Below are 17,735 nucleotides of genomic sequence, written 5' to 3'. Positions count from 1 at the left end.
ATCGTGGAAACTCAGTGTTTGCTGGCAGAACCAAAGGAAAGCAACATCCATTTTTTTCATGTGGTCACTGCTGACTGTCAAGATTCCCCCCTTGAAGATTCCACCCTCAAACTTTGAACTATACCGTCCAGAAGAATACCCAGTTGCAGACTCTAAAATACATTTCATGATCAAAATTTAATATCCTAATGTAGACAAACTGGGAAGACTATATTTAGACATTTTGAAAGCTAGAGCATACACTAGGCCATAAATAATATAATACTTAAATCAATCTAATTATTAAGTGCACATCATTTCTCCTGTTCTGTCAAGACTTCTTCCTTTTTTGTTTGCTTCTAATGGACAAAAAGTCTTAGAAAAATTATACAATAAAACTTCAGACATCTTAGTCCTTTGGTGATTAAGTGCACACAAGTAAATCCGTGTCTTGTTCTAATTCCCTGTTGTAAAGCATGAGCAGAGGCTTGAAATACCTTCTGGATTGTGTGAAACATTTTAAAGCACTGGTCCCCCTCTGTTTTTATTCATCATGGTTTAAGTATAAAGCAGTGTGAATAAAGGGAGTTGTCAAAGTTAGCTGCAGGGGTGTTTCTATTTGTCTTTATTTTTTTGAGGGAGAAGGAAGTTTTACTTTTATGAGCTCTTTCCCCACCTTTTACGGTGATCTAACTGCATTAGTTAAAAGTAGACAACGATTCTTTAGTGAACTCTAACATTATGTAGATGAACAAACTTGTCTGACTCAAAATGGGACCATTAAACAATATCATAGCCCTAATAACATTGTGACTTTGCTGTCAAGTGAATCTCTCTTAAGAAGTTTGTGACCTTTTTGTATGATTTGTCTGTAAACTGTTATATCTTATGCTTTAATAAAGTATTTTTTGTTTTTCCTAAAGCCAACATTTCTGGTATCATATAAAATATACATATAAAATTTACATACTGTTTCTAATTTTGCTTTAGTCCACTCTGGATATAGTATGGCATTATAGTTGAAAATAATAGTCACATTCAAATTACTCATTAATTAACTGGGTAACCATCTCACAATAGGAGAAAACGAGGAGATAAGTTAAAAAGATGAGACTAATTGCACTTACCTTCGGACAACTTCTTTCCATCCTTCCTCTCTTTTTTGCCCCCTTTTAGGGCTAGTCAGATTCAGCTTTATGTTTGGAGAACTTAATGGCAATGACACTGACTTGTAGGTTGTTGATAAGGAATTAGGATTCACTTCGCCTTCAAGTCTAAGAGAAATATCAAATCCAATAAAAGATAAATTTTAAGATAGAAACTCAAGAGATTTGCTGAAATATTTGAATTTAAATTTGGCACATCAAATTATTAACAATTCAGAAAAATAGAAATAGGGCAAAGAGTCCATCATTTATTTTAGTATTAAAATGGATTCAGAAGCCAAAAGGACTATATATAATCAATAAAAATGACATAATTAAAGTAAAACCAAGGTATGCTAACATTTTCAACTTCAAAATTAAATCTTAAAAGTTCTAATAATTTCCTTTCATAACTAGCACACAATTAGGAGGACACCGGTTTTAAATGTTTCAGTTTTAAATGTTGAAGACAGATAATGTGGTCGACTTAAATTATTTAACACAACTTGTGTTATTTCAAGTTCTTGTGCCAGGTATGCAAAAGGAAAGGTAGGTACAGAGTTAACAAGTCAGAAAATTTTACCGTGTCGGAGTTTTGGAAGCAGCGGTACTTGTCTTTTCCTCCTGGGAATGGAGTAGCAGTGGGGGGTATCTCCTATCACTAGAGGAATTCACATCCATAGTGAAATTTAATTCTTGGCTTTTACCACCACTGCTACTCTCACTGTTGCAATCTGTGCTGTCCAAGTTATCTGAATCACTATTCCCACCTGCACCACCACCTTTGCTTTCTCCGTTTACTTTATTCTTATCTGCCTTTTGCTGTGCTAAGGATATATGTTGTTCTGGTAATATTAAATGTGCAGTGGGAGGATTCTCTTTGGTTTTGTTCTTCTTATTTTTCCGGTTGGTGCTAGGAGTTGTCACAACATTGGCCCTTTTTTTCCCAAACACATTTGTGAATGTTGCAGATGTTGCAGAGATTCCAATTGTGGTAGTGGTAGTCGCACTAGGAGGTTCTATGGGAACTTCTTGCTCCACTGTAAAAAAGGATATAAATCACACTGAGAGCCATGGATCTCAAAACAAATTGTGACAGAATATACCTAATAATTAATAATTCACTCTTAGTCATAATTTCCTTTTATCAGTATTCACTAGTAAATAAACAAATCTTTACAGCTGTGAGAATGAAAGTATCATATTTTGATGTCTAACTCAGTACAAAACATTAACAGTCTTAAAGCTTTGAAATGCTAGTCTCATGAACTAACCATAAATCACAATACAGATTGGATTTAAGAAGTTTTTAAAATAGCATTTTAGAATTAGAATTCAAATAGAGCAAAATCATTTGCCTATTACGATAACTGCCAGACTGTACAATAAACAATTCTTTGAGAGTAATGGGCCCCAGTGCTATATAGCTTCAACACTAAACCTTAGTTAACTGAGGAACTAGACCTCTCCCCAGTTTCTAACTGGGGAATGAGAGAGTAAGGAAGAACCTGAAGAAAAGCTGGCAAACCTCTTATGGTATCACTTTAGGACATACATAATGTTTTTACAGGGAACTTAAATTACACCTGAATGTCTTCCCCTTCTGTTTGTCTATGTCACTTTACAATGTGAAATATTGAATACAGAAGTCAACTGTCAATTTCAGATTAAAGTAATTGAATATTTAACTAGAATTAGTTTTAAGAGCAAAAAGCACTCAAAAATGAAGCTGCTGCTGCTGCTGCTGCTGCTGCTAAGTCGCTTCAGTCATGTCTGATTCTGTGCAACCTCATAGATGGCAGCCCACCAGGCTCCCCTGTCCCTGGGATTCTCCAGGCAAGAACACTGGAGTGGGTTGCCATTTCCTTCTCCAATGCTTGAAAATAAAAAGTGAAAGTGAAGTCGTTCAGTCGTGTCCGACTCTTAGCAACGCCATGGACTACAGCCCACCAGGCCCTCCGTCCATGGGATTTTCCAGGCAAGAGTACTGGAGTGGGGTGCCGTTGCCTTCTCCCAAGCTGATAAACACAAAAGAATTTTTATCATTAATTCAGACGGTCCATTTCTCACCATCTTCCTCATTCTCCTCTTCATCTTCATCTTCCGGTAGTTCTGAATTCTCCTTAGGTTTGTTTTCCTCGTCTTCTTCCTGCTTTCTTTTCTGCTCCTCTTTTTTCTTCTTTCTCTTTTCTTTTCTTTTCTCTCTTTTAGCTGCAAGAGCTTGCTTTCTGCTCTCCTCTCTTGACTGTGAATAAAATTGTTGTTTTAGTCACTAAGTCCTTCCCGACTCTTTATCTCATCTTAACAATAATGCAATGATTCAAAATAAATAATGAAATGATGCTTTTGTTTATGATACATGGGGTTTCTCATGTATGTCACTCTTAACACACATTTATAAAAGCAACAAAAGAAGAAACAGATATGCTGGATATTATAAAAATTAAAAGTTGTTGTGCTTCAAAGGGATCATCAATAAAGTGAAAAAACATAAAATAGGAAAAAATTTTTGCAAATCTTACATCTGGTAAGGGTTTTGTATCAGGAATTGATAAAGAACTCTTATAACTCAATAATGAAAAGACAAATCAATCAATTAAAAATGGGCAAAGGATCTGGAGACATTTCTACAAACAATATACAAATGGCCAATAAACACAGATGCTCAATATCACAAACCATCAGGGAAAAGCATATCAAATCACAATGAGACACCCATTTCACTGTCACTAGGATGGCTAATCAAAAAGACAGATAAATCATGGTTAGAATGAGAAGAAACTGAAGACTTCATACACTGCCGGTAGGATTATAAAATGATGCAGCTACCTTGGAAAACAATCTGGCAGTTTCTCAAGTGGTTAAGCACAGAATTGCCATATGAGCTAGCAATTCCATTCCCAGATATATACCCAAGAGAAATGAAAACATATTCATACAAAAACTTGTATGCCATGCTTGCTTTGGCACCAAACTTACAAAAAAAAAATTGAAGTAATACAGAAGGTTAGCACTACTCCTGCATAAGAATGCCATACAAATTCATGAAACATTCCATAATAAAACAAAATAAACAACTTTTATACCTATGAAGTGGAAACAAACTAAATGTTCAACAACTAATAAATGCATAAACCAAATGTTATGTATCTATATAATGGGATATTATTCAGCAATAAAAAAATGAAGTAATGATATATGCTACAATATGGATAAACCTTAAAAACATGAAGCAAAAGAAGCCAGTCATAGAGGACCAAATACTGTATGATGATTCCAAATATCAAACGTCTGGAATAAGCAAATCCATAGAGACAGAAAGTAGATTGCTGACTACCTAGATTTATGTGGCATTGTTTAATTAAAATGCAACTGTTACAATCTTTATAAGATATTAACAAATTTCACTATGAAAATGTCCATAGGAGGCCATTATAGAAATTATTTATTTTCAGAAAGGGGAACATGACAATGGTTGCCTTACATCATAAAGAAAGCTTGAAACAAACAGAAAACACATCAAATTACTCACATTTCTATGGAAATTATCTAAAAAATCCTCACCATATGAAACTGACAATGAAGTCCAATTGTCCTGGTAATTAAGTAAAGCACTTTCCTCAAAACTATAATTTACAATTCTAAGTCACAAATAAGCTATTTTTAACATTTTTATTTATCCAAAACCAGGTATCAGCAAATTATGGCTTGAATGCTAAGAATAACTTTTACATTTTAAATGGTTGAAATGAAAATGAAAATGAAATGAAATGAAAAGGCAAACATTTCATGACATGCAAAAATATCACAAAATTAAAATTCTGATGTCCATAAATAAAATTCTACTGGAACACATTCATTTAACCACTGTCTGTGGGTGCTTTCATACTACCACAGCAGAGTCAGAAAGTCATGACAGAGTTTGTATGGCCTACAAAGCCCCAAATTTTACTCTTCTGCACTTTATAGTGTGGCCAAAGAAAGAAAAAAAAAAGATAAATAAAGTCTCTAAACTCCCTATGTAAATGAGAAAGGGTCTGAGGACTGAAAGAAGAAACTGCATATTCAGTTAACAATTATTTTATCATTTTTGTAGCATAAGAGCAAAATGGCTGTTCAGGGAATTGCTGACCATACCCCTGGGTAGTTACACAAAAATAAAATTACAGACATGGAAGGAACCATAGAAGTCATCAAACTTTAAACTTCCCTTTATTTTAAAATGAGTATTATTTTTTCCACTTGTGATTTCAACTATAATCAAGTTTATCATGGAGGTATTAGAATTTACTTAATTTCCTAATGATAAAACTTTAAGGTTTTTACCTTTCCCCTTATTATAAGCTATTTAACAGTGAATGCATCTTTGAGCATCTGTCAAAGTATTTACCTTAGGCTAAATTTCTAAAAGAGGAATGACTGGAGTAAAGGTATGCTCTCTTTTTAATTTGTCAAATCATCTCCATTAATAATTACACTAATTTATACCATGTATCAAAAGTCATACCAGAGTGCTAATTTCTCCACATCCTAGCCATCAACAGCTATTATCAAACCTTAAAATTTTTTTTCCCCAAACAGTTAAATTTTGAGTTTCCCTAGTCTGGCAAAGGAAATTTAAATCACTCTTTCACTGTGCATTTCTTTGTTTATTCATGAAGCTGTGCCTTCTCCATTTATTTACTGAAAATTCATATTTCTTTTTCTGTGAATTGCCCATGAAATTATTTTTCATTCTGGGCAAGTTATCTTTTGTCTTATTGATTTTAAGCAACTTTTTATTCTTTTTTTAACAAGTTTTTTTTTTCTAAACAAACTAAGAATTGGTATCAAAATTTTGGCATCTCTAAAATGATTTTTCCCCTTTCTTTTATCATCAATGAAATATCTTAATGTTAAGCTATCTCACACATTCTAACTCTACTTGATTATAGTATTTATTCTTTTAATATAACTTCTGGGTTCATAAGAACACCCTCATTTTCTGAGCCACACTGAGCCTCAGAAAAGTGATCTTTTAAAAAAAAATTTCCATTATATTAGTACATCCAAGGAAACTTAGACATTTACTCTTTAAGAATTTAATAAACCACTGATACCCCAGATCTTATAATAAAGAAAGATTTCCAATGTCTTAATAAATTTCTGCCTACACTAATGGTAAAACAGCTTAGGCAATAATATCATGTAGAAAACTGTGACGTGTTTAAAAACTAATTCTTCACTTATATGGTTAAAAATATGTTTTTGTATAACAGGTAAGAATAAAAAAAACTGATGGTAGTTTGATAATTTATCATTTTATAAAAAGATTTTGTTAAGATTATAGTCATATAAGTAGCAAATGTATTCTACTAGATTTTCAACCAGTTCTAAAAAGGAAAATTATATTTCTCACTCACCTTTTCCAGATCAAGTTCCTTTAAAAGAATACTTGCATTCTTATTTGCTTCTGCAGCCTGTTGGTCTTTAGCCTTCACAATTGTCTCAACACATTGGTGACATTTTTTCAACAGTTCCTATACCAGAAATGGAATTATATAAATATGGAAACACATAAAGAGGCCAATAAAACTTGAGCTGATAAGTACACCAAAGTTCAGGGCTTAAAGCCCAAATTATTGAATATTTACTAAACCAAATCAAGTTATCCTTTGAATCTAGAGTTTGACTGAAAAATCAAAATAAGCTACCATTTTCTTAAAAAGTTTATGTGTTCTTAGAAAACTGTCTAATCAGACTAATAATCTAATGATAAAGTTTAGATGCAGTTGCTATAATTACAGTCTGTATTAGGAAGAAAATCTCAAAATAATTTATAAATTATACTCATTCTTCATTTGCAAATGGAGAAACTAATCATTGAAAAATCAGGTTATCTGTCTTATAAAGGATGAAAAGAACAGGCTGTTAACATATACTTTGGTATATAATTCCATAAAGAATAAAAATGTGCTTCAACAGCATATTAAACCTACCTTATCAGTGATTGTTGCTATGTATCTCATGCATTCTATATCAGAAGGGAACTGATTGACTTCCTTAACCAAATACTGAACAACTTTTACATGACCCTGTAAAAAGTACAACAAAAGGTACACAAAAGAAAGCACTGAAAGCTGGCCCATATCCTTAAAAACTTAAGAGTAAAAGGTATAGTAACACTTCAGAATTTACTAAACTTAACAATTGAAACTATGAAAATATGAACAGAGAGAGGTAAGTACAACATGATGGGAAATACATGGAAGACCAAATGACATTTCTCCTAAATTTAATTTGCTCACATCCCACTAAAAATAGAAATACTTTTGAATAGAAATAGAAATAAATCTATTAATAAAATAAAAACTGGTGATGTGAAATATCTCTCAATATAAAAGGGAAATTAGATCTAAAAGAGGATATTCTAAATTCCAAAGCATTATTTTGCCCCTTTTTGCTTTTTCTTACTGTTCATGGGGTTCTCACCGCAAGGATAGTGGAGTAGTTTGCCATTCCCTCCTCCAGTTAGAACAACAGTTAGAACTTTACATGGAACTGATAATTTTGACTGGTTCAAAATTGGAAAGGAGTACATCCAGGCTGTATATTGTCACCCTGTTTATTTAACTTATATGCAGAGTACATCATGCGAAATGCCCGGCTGGATGAATCACAAGCTGGAATCAAGATTTCCAGGAGAAACATCAACAATGTCAGATATGCAGATGATACCACTCTAACAGCAGAAAGTAAAGAGGAACTAAAGAGCTTCTTGATGAGGGTGAAAGAGAAGAGTGAAAAAGCTGGCTTAAAACTTAACATTCAAAAAACCAAGATCATGGCATCTGGAATCACTGGGGACGGTGACTGCAGCCATGAAACTAAAAGAAGCATGCTCCTTGGAAGGAATGTTATGACACACCTACACAGTGTCTTAAAAAGCAAAGACATCACTTTGCTGACGAAGGTCTATCTAGTCAAAGCTATGGTTTTTCCAGTAGTCATGTACGGATGTGAGAGTTAGACCATAAAGAAGGCTGAGTGCAGAAGAATTGATGCTTTCGAATTGTGGTGCTGGAGAAGTCTCTTGAGAGTCCTTTGGATTGCAAGGAGACCAAACCAGTAAATCCTAAAGGAAATTAACTCTGAAAAGTCATTGGAAAAGACCTTGACTGAAGGCAAAAGGAGACGGGGGTGGCATAGGCTGAGATGGTTAGATAGCATCACAGATTCAATGGACATGAATTTGAGAAAACTCCAGGAGATAGTGAACGACAGAGAAGCCTGGTGTGCTGCAGACCATGGGGTTGCAAAGAGTCAGACACGACTTAGTGACTGAACTACAACAACAACTTTGGCTCTATCTTACTAAACTAAACAAGGTGGACTGTCATATTTATCTGAGTCCTATGACTTGAATCTAGGTGAAACATTTTCTAGATGGTATTATCAGAGGCTTGATGATCTGTAATCATTAAAAGTACATCTATTTTAACAACCAAACTTGCATAGTTTCCCCTAATACTAAGGTTCTAAAACATCTTCAAGAAGTAATCTGATGGGGAAAATTCCCTGGTGGTCCAGTAGTTAAGGTTCTGTGCTTCCAGTGCATATGTACGGGTCTGATCCTTGGTGGGATAACTATAAATAAAATCTTGGGAGAAGGAAATGGCAACCCACTCCAGTATTCTTGCCTGGAAAATCTCATGGACAGATGAGCCTGGTGGACTAGTGTCTGGCATCACAGAGTCGTACACAACTTAGCAACTGAACAACAACAATACACAATCAGGCAGATGGTGATTTGGGGAAATAGTTCTTGATGGAAATGTGACATAAAATGAAGAGTGAAGTGACCTAGCAATATGGAATACAGAGTTTTGTAAGAAATTAACATTTGTGTATAGAATAATAATTGCAAATATTCAAACAATAAAGTCCATGGCTAAAGAAAAAAATAAATAAATAAAATAAAATAAAATTTTGCACGTGCCATGGTGTAGCCAAAAAATAAAACAATAAAAAATAATTAGTCTGATGGTGGCAAAAGCCAGAAAAGTAGTTGCCTCTTGGGCAGGGAATTAACTGAGAATGGGCATGATTAAAGTTTCTAGGATTATGGAAGTAGTTTATATCTTTATGGGATGTGGGTTACATAGGTATATGCATTTATTAAAACTCATTAAACTTAGCATCTTAGATTTGTGCACTTTTAATATATATAAATTATATCTCAATTTAAAGGAAAGAAAAAATTGGAAAAATATTTAAGATTTTTTAAAAGACAGGTAACTTACACTGCTTTCATTCAATAGCTATTTACTGACCATCTAGTTTGTGTCAGGCACTGTGCTGAACAACTAGGTATAAATAGTGGTGAAAAAGACAATCATGAATCTTCACCTTCATAGATCTTCCAGTCTAATTAGGGAGTGAAAGTGAAAGTCACTCAATCATGTCCAATTCTTCGTGACTCCATGGACTGTAGCCTGCCAGGTCCCTCTGTCCATGGAATTCTCCAGGCAAGAATCCTGGAGTGGGTTGCCATTTCCTTCTCTAGGGGATTTTCCTGACCCAGGGATTGAATCTGGGTCTGGGGCAGATTCTTTACTGTCCAAGCCACCAAGGAAGTCCCTAACTGGGGAGAGGAGCATTAAAAAACTAATACATGTTTGCATGTATAATTACAAAATGAGATAAGAAAATAAACTATAAAAGAGAACAAGAGAAACTTTTCAGGTTGCAAGTTAGGAAAGGACTTTCTGAGAAATGATATTTAAGGAGTGGACATTAAAGAATAACGAGAAGTGAGCAAGGTGAAAAGCAAGTGAAAGAATATTTCAGGAAAAGAAAACCAGTGAGCAAAGGGCCTCAGGAAGTTAAAAATTTAGTGAATTCTAGGCCAGTGGCTGAAGTGTAGTGAGCAAAGGGGCAAAGGGGTACGGCAGTAGAAATGACTGGTCTGAGCCTGGCATGAGCCATATGATACAGGGCTTTGTAAGCCATGTTAAGTAGTTTATAGTCTATCACAATTTTAATGGGAAAGCTTTGTAATATACAGCAGAGAAGTAAACCTTAATTTATACAGGAGGTATAATAAATTTTTATGAGAGTCTACTTGTTTTTGTTCCTCTTAAGCATCTATCTACCCATAATATCTGCCCTGAAATCTCATGTTTTATGTACAAAAATATAACAAAACTCTTCAAGATATGAAGTTATTTAACAGCAAAGTTGCTTATAGGGAACTACCATACAGCTCTAAGATTTGGCCATAAAGAGAGTACAGATAGCAGGGGTGTGTATATAGAAACAGCGTCAATTCCTCAAGACCAATTTATCTTTCTCCTATGACTTCAACTTAAAATTCAGTAGTTTTAAACAAATTCTGTCATTTTTGTCCACATCAAGTTACCTTGCGAAATGCTGACATAAGAGGTGTAATTTTCCGGTTATCAGCTCCATCCACATCAGCACCTGATCGCACTAGCAATTGCACCACTTCAAAATGACCACCATTGGATGCCAACCAAAGTGGTGTGTTTCCCTTCTTGTTACGAACATCAATATGGGCTCCCCTGTACAAATCAAAGAACGTTAGTATAGCTTGCTTCCTATGAGAAGGGGCTAACTTTTCCTTTTTTTCTCTAATTTATCTTTTCTCTTTTATAAAGCAGCAAATACGCTGTTCTTTTAAATGTCAAATAAAGTAAAACAATTTTATTAACTGTAAAGGCTCTGAAAAGTGAAACGGATCATAGGAAATTTTTACAAATATAAAATTTACCTACCTATTAATCAGGAGCTCACAAAATTTGTAGTGACCTTTGTCCGCTGCTATTGTTAAAGCAGTGTCTCTTGAGGAAGGCACAGGGGGAGCATTGACATCTGCTCCTTTATCTAGGAGAACTCTTCCAACCTCTGCATATCCCCCAGAAGCAGCTTCCATCAAGGGGGTAAGACCAGTCTGTTTAAACCAAAAAATTATGTGGGTAAATTACATTGATTTCTTTAAAGGACTGAAACAATGACTTATAAGTGGATTCTATTTCTGATTTTCTCTCCCAAGAGAGCTAAGCAAAATTCACTCTTAAGCTTTACTAAAATAGCAAGTGAAAATTGTTAGATTCTGTTAAGACATGCTAGACTAAATTAACTTATAATACCTTATGGTAATAAAAAACAGTTCATAACATCTCTGTTGTTATAAATCTACATGAGACAGTAACTGTCTCTTTTAAGAAATAAAAAAGTGATAATCAGGGGAAAAAATAAGAGACTTTCATTCAGACATTTTCAATTTGGAATGACTACTAGATTGACCATTGTCTGGTTATAAAGAATTATACAAAAAAAAAAAAAAAAAAGAATTATACATAAGCTACATGTTTCAGGGGGTCTAAGTACCTAATAGTTCTAAGAAGAGAAATTATAAACACTGACATACTAACTCCTACTTTCTAAATGCTACACTGTCATGAAATTGTCATAATCTGTTACAATCAGATTATAGTTGCCTCAATTTTAGTTCCCTCAGTTTTGTAATTTATAAAGTAATTTTTAATTGAGATTTTTACCAGTGGTAAAGCACCTGTCTCATTAAAGGAGATCTCAGCTGTCCTTAATAAAGTTAGGAATGGTGACAATGTGTCACCCGCCACTGGATAGCACTATTCTACGATCCTGCACTGGGGCAAGAATTTCCTAATTTTAACTTAGAAAAATTTAAAATAGCACATTCAATTTGAGTGTGCTATGCTATGTTATATTATGCTCTTTCTATTAGAAATATGTCTGAAGTAGTTGACAAGTTATAAAATGCTTACCTTTGCCCTATGTTCAACATTGGCTTTTCGGTCCAGAAGCAAGCTCACTACTTCTGCTCGGCCTTGGAAACAGGCCAAGGTGAGAGCTGTGTTCCGATTGGTCTCTATTTGGGCATTAATATCTGAACCCATATCAAGCAGCAGTTTCACTGCAGGAACATGTCCATTCATTGCAGCCAACATCAGGGGAGAAATACCTAGTTTACTCCCAGTCCTAAGGGGGGAAATGTGCTCAGAAAATTAAAATAATATGTTGCCTGTTGTTTTTTTAAAAGCAGAGAGAACATAAAAAATGTAAAACTTTCAGTGAAAATAAAGCTTTCTAACACCAAAGAATAGATTTTATTTGTTTAGTCTCAAAATTAGAAAACCTCATAATTAGGAAAATCTCACAATTAAAAACACAACCCCTATTCAGAGGCTATAAATTTCTAACGATATATAACAAAAGAGTTTTCTGAAATGAAACCTCTTTGAAAACAGCCATGTTAGCTGAAATAAGCTCTCATTACTACAGGAATAATTGTTGGCCTTGCAACTTTAGTATTATCTTGCTTAAAAATGGCATCTGTCTAAATATTTAGGGGAAAACACTTAACTCTAAGGTCATAATTTATTAATCATGAATAATAAAATGAACAGGTGATAGATACCTTGAATTAATTTCTGCCCCAGCATTAAGCAGAATCTTAATGATATTAACATATCCTCCAGATGCAGCTAGACTCAGTGGTGTATAATCAGACACGTTCCTATGTTCTTTATTTGCACCCCGAGCCAACAGCAAGTCTACCACCTACAAAGTAAAATAGGAACAGAGAAATCTAGTTTACACCAAGGGTTCATCTTATAATGAATGAAGCACAAAGAAATGGGATCGTTAAGTTCTCTGAATATCTAACATTTTAATCAGATAGTAAATATTCAAATGCCAGTACTAGATAAATGAATTCAATTTTATATCAAGGAATTCAGACCTATGAAATCCTAATTATATTGAAATAACAAGTTGTTACTCTTTCACTTCCTCAATTATTAAGTGACAAATTTGCATTTCCTGTGTTAGGATTTTGCTCCATTCAGAATAGATTCTTTAAAAGGACATTTACTATTCTCATTAAATATAAAGAATATCTCAAAACACATGCAAGTTTTATTCATGTAGCTAAACTACTAAGCACATGCATATTTAAAATACAAATAAAATGTTTACAAAGTGAAAATAAACATCAGCATACTTCCTGACGTCCACCAGAACATGCTAATGAAAGAGGCGTATCCTTAGTTCGTTCAGATTGTGCTTCTATGTCTCCACCTTTATCCAAAAGGATTTCAACAACTCCAACATGTCCTGCTGTTGCTGCCAGGATCAGTGGTGTGAAACCTAAATCAGAAAATAAAAATCTCAGTCAAATTTGTGTTTTTTACTTAATAAGCTACTGTTTTTTAATTCTCTATTGTTTGAGGAGGAAGAAGTCTTTAGGACAGATACTTATAATCATTTAACATAAAACTGCTTTAAACACTAATCTGTTACTGACAAAACCCCATAAATACTTGATAAAAAGAAAATGCTAAGTCAAAGAAAACTATTCAAGCTTATAATCATAATAAACTTTGATACCTTTGTATGCTCTACTTTTGGACCAAGGAAAAAGCAAACACAACTTGCTGTACTTCCCTGAATTTCTGAATAATAATTTGGCTCTGTAGATGAACAAATCTGGATATACTTAATTGAAATATGCTAACCCATCTTTTCACTGAATAGTCCAGGAACTACTTACCCACAGTGAAAAAAAAATTGTTTTCTGACACTCAAGACTTTATTTCTAACACTTCTTACCTTTTTTGTCTCTGTGTTCAATTTTAGCATCTCGTGCTATGAGTACAGATACAAGTTCTTCATGGCCACCTGCACAAGCTAGGGTTAATGCGGTGTCATGATTGCTCTCAGTCTAGGAAAAGGAAAAAAAAAAGAATTAAACTTTTTTCTGTTTATGGTGGGGTTATTGATTGAAGAGCAAATAATGTTAATTTCCACAATTAATGTACAATGAATCTTTTCCTTTCCAAAGAAAATTGGAATGTGCAAAAAATAAATATAAATAAAGCAGTCTACTTACATGTGCATCAATGTCAACTGAAGGATATACAGGGGGTACAGACTGAGAAGCCACATTGCTTGGAGACTGAGAACAGGGTTCAGGTGTAAGACATTCTATGTTTTGAGAAGAGCTGTTTGAGCCAGTGGGCACTCTGCTACTCACAGCTGAAAAACAATATTCATATTGCTGAATTCTACTTAAAAGTAAAGTCATTTGTATACAAAAAAAACACAGAAAACAGAATATTCTATAGCAGTAATACAATGTAGTAGTCAAATCACAAGCTTTTGAGTCAGATGGACATATGTTTGAATCCCAGTTCTACCAATGACTTTCTGATCTTGGGCAAGTAATTTAAACTCTCAGAACCTCAATTTCCTTATGTGTAAAATGGGATGATAAATATAATACCTCCATTGTAAGGTTGTTGGGAATAGAATACTGAGCATGGTACCTGGCATTTAGTGAAACAGAAGAAATAGCAGCCTTTTACAGTGTCAGTAGGAAGAAAATAGTTTCCAATTGAAAAAAAGGAATTGTAAATCTTAGTTTGTAAAAGGCAATTAGATAAAAATATCCTGAAAATAATGCAAATTTTAAAAAAAGAAGAAGAAAAATAGAAGATGTAGAAGAAGGGAAAGAACAAGTCAGAGTATCTCTCTCATAAATAACAGAGAGTATGTATTTTTAAAATTCAATATTTATTCTGAAAATTTGCTAAAATGAATCAGTGTCTGAAAATCAAATTGCTTTAAAAATGAACACTGGAACTTTTATTTGGGACCTCAAAATCTAGTGTCTGAAACTGAATTAAATGAAATTATATCTTTGTGGCTCTGCATATTTCTTTTCTTTCATAAAAGACAAGAGTTTGCCCCATGGAGGGGGAAACAGGACCCATCTCAGACGGATACTGTGAATTGTCTGTGAGATAATGTATAAAAAGCATTTAACACAGTGTTTGGTACGGTAAGTGCCCAATATATGTAATTATCAGATATTTTATAGGACTTCAGTACTATCAATCACTGCATTGAAAAATAAAACATTACAATTCACTCAAGAAAGAAAAAACTCAGAAAAAATATATAATCAATAGTATAGAAAAAGACAACAAAGTTTCAGTGATGGCAATTAACTTCCTCTTACCCATGCTAAAAGTCAATCAAAAACACCTAAGTCATAAAGGAAAATTTAAGCATTTCAATGGTTGGAGAATGTTTTCTCTCTAGAATTTTGATATGGCTGAATCCCAATCAAGGATACTTATGACCACAAGTATGAAAGATTAAGTGTAGTATGCTACTTCTTTATAAATAATAGCAAATTTTAAGGATGTTTCTACATGAGCTGTCCCTTCCTCCTCCCAACCAATATATATAAAATCATCTTGATCATATGAATTTCTGCAGCTTCTGTTACCACATAAATATACACATAAATATTTAGCCATATGGTTATAAATAAAAATTATTATAAACATTTGTTTTGCCTTATAAGAATGTGCATGATGAAAACAAAGCTTTAAAAATCTGCACTGAATGAATTAAAAGCACATAGTATTTTGCTGCCCCCCTCAAAACAGCTGATAAGAGTGGAAAAAAGTTCCAGAAACAAGACACTAAACTTTGATATATAGCACCTTTGTAACACTAAGATTTTAACAGTCTCATAATCATTAACATATGTTAATAAAGAATTACTTTTCTATCATTGTTAAATTTGTTTATTCATGCTATCTCTTTTTGTGATTATGAAAAATAGATATTCAAAAAAATTTAAATAGTTGACTAGAGTGCTATGTCAGAATGTGATGGTATAAAAGACTTTTTTTTACAGAGTTGGTTTTTAAAAAATACTTTTGTACATTCAACAGCTCTATTATCAAAAAAGTGTTGCTACGTTGATTGTACATTTTGGTACAACAGTACCCTAGGAACATTTTTTTCCTCCTTATAATAATGACAATCAGAAACATTCCACAGAAGTGACTTTAAAAGGATAAATTACATATGAAAAGTTCTAAAGATAAAACTAGAAAATAGCAAAGATTTTAAAAGTATATGTGGAATAAAGGATTTATTAAGATAAAATTATACCAGGACTATGACAATTTCAAAAATCCTAAAATGCTTCCTACGTCTGATCAAAATGCCTCTGAAAATGACCAAAACAGATCATTATCATGAAAGTCACTACATAATTCAAATTAAATTTATGTACTATCCTAAAATGGGGTGATACTTTACTTACTTCTTTATAAAATTTAAGACAGTTTTGTAGACAATATGGAAGATAGTAATGTTGCAAGGTCTTAAGACATTAAATCACTGTAATCCAATTTAGGTAACAGTAACTGTATAAATATTTCCATATAAATAACAATCTATAAATAAAACATTAACATCTACTAGAAGAAATGATTACTTAAAGATATTTTATCGTAAATTCCCTCAAAGATAATTTTCCAATTACTTCATTCTAAAACCTAAATTGACTATCACCAGATTGCTTAAAGCAAGATACTTTTGAATTGGTATGTGTTGAAAGCCTATTAAGATGCCAACAACATTAACAATGTTCTAAAGTCACAAAACTGTATTAAACCTTATATACAAATCATATCTTAACATAAAAATAACAAGGGAAATTGTTATTTTATACAATTTAGAATTCTAAGAAAATAATATCTTAAATATAAACTCAGAACTTCCAGTTGAATCAAATGCATGCATATTATATCTAAGGTTCTTAAACCTGGCTGAATTGAGTTTGAATCTTAACATTTAACTAGCAACTTAATTTCCATTAGCCTCAGTTTTCAACAGAAAAATAGATGGGAAATGGACTTATTTTTTAGTATTACTAAATAGCTCATAAAATTACATATATAAAAGCATTTAGCACTGAGCTTGGTAAATGGCAAGCACTCAATAAATGTAAATAAAGAGATATTAGTTGATTTTTTTTAACTAAGGAACTTAATATATTAAGAATGAAAATTTTGCTAGATGTTTCTAGAACTGCTCAATGGTCAAAGCTATTTTGAATTTCTTTAAATTGCTGTTTATTTTTAGACCTTTATTCTAGACATCTGAACTGAGAATCACTTGCTATTATGATAACTTCAAAAGCCCAGCACTTACTTTCGGAAGAAATGGACGTGAAGAACCATGTTTCCAATCTGAGAGTAAACATATATTCTGGTTGGGACTATATCAAGTATGATACATCTAAGACTATATACTAAACTGCTGTCAGTCAACTAGTGAAGTTATGACATTAATAAATTATGTATCTAACTAACTCGCTTTCATGACAAATATTTTGAGATAGAACAGCAGTTAAAAAAAAAAAAAAAATCCTGGGACTTCCCAAGTGGTCCGGTGGCTAATTAACACTCTGCCTTCCAATGCTGGGGGTGAGGGTTCAATCCCTGGTCAGGGAACTAAGGTCCCACATGCCTGGCGTGCTGGGAAAAACAAAAAATAAAAAAACCCTCCTAAAAGTAAAACTTACTGCCATTATCTAAAGTAAAATTGTAAGATGTATTCTCTTTTATTAATAAGGCATGATTCATATAAAGGCATGATAACTAGATTTGATATAGGTAAAATTAATTACATCTTTGGCCTAACCTATAATTTTACTGACATATTAACATATTGTATAATCATGGAACTAGGTATTTA

General features: G+C 33.1%; 1 protein-coding gene across 3 annotated transcripts in view; it reads right to left on the bottom strand.

Annotated features, from left to right (window-relative positions):
• ANKHD1 (ankyrin repeat and KH domain containing 1) overlaps positions 1-17,735 on the bottom strand; it is a 105,148-nt gene that overhangs the window by 9,342 nt on the left and 78,071 nt on the right. For all 3 annotated transcript variants that reach the window (XM_055555378.1, XM_055555388.1, XM_055555384.1), the window contains 12 exons: positions 14,062-14,207; positions 13,782-13,893; positions 13,174-13,319; positions 12,589-12,731; positions 11,936-12,149; positions 10,901-11,076; positions 10,525-10,687; positions 7,103-7,198; positions 6,527-6,643; positions 3,195-3,369; positions 1,708-2,164; positions 1,107-1,253 (listed from right to left, as the gene is read on the bottom strand). In XM_055555378.1, the coding sequence (XP_055411353.1) occupies positions 1,107-1,253; positions 1,708-2,164; positions 3,195-3,369; positions 6,527-6,643; positions 7,103-7,198; positions 10,525-10,687; positions 10,901-11,076; positions 11,936-12,149; positions 12,589-12,731; positions 13,174-13,319; positions 13,782-13,893; positions 14,062-14,207 (2,092 nt within the window). The remainder of the gene's footprint in view (positions 1-1,106; positions 1,254-1,707; positions 2,165-3,194; positions 3,370-6,526; positions 6,644-7,102; positions 7,199-10,524; positions 10,688-10,900; positions 11,077-11,935; positions 12,150-12,588; positions 12,732-13,173; positions 13,320-13,781; positions 13,894-14,061; positions 14,208-17,735) is intronic.

Source organism: Bubalus kerabau, chromosome 1 (assembly GCF_029407905.1).
Source record: "Bubalus kerabau isolate K-KA32 ecotype Philippines breed swamp buffalo chromosome 1, PCC_UOA_SB_1v2, whole genome shotgun sequence".
Classification (NCBI taxonomy): domain Eukaryota; kingdom Metazoa; phylum Chordata; class Mammalia; order Artiodactyla; family Bovidae; genus Bubalus; species Bubalus kerabau.
Note: the sequence above shows the minus strand (reverse complement) of the source record. Positions and strands in the feature narration are given on the sequence as shown.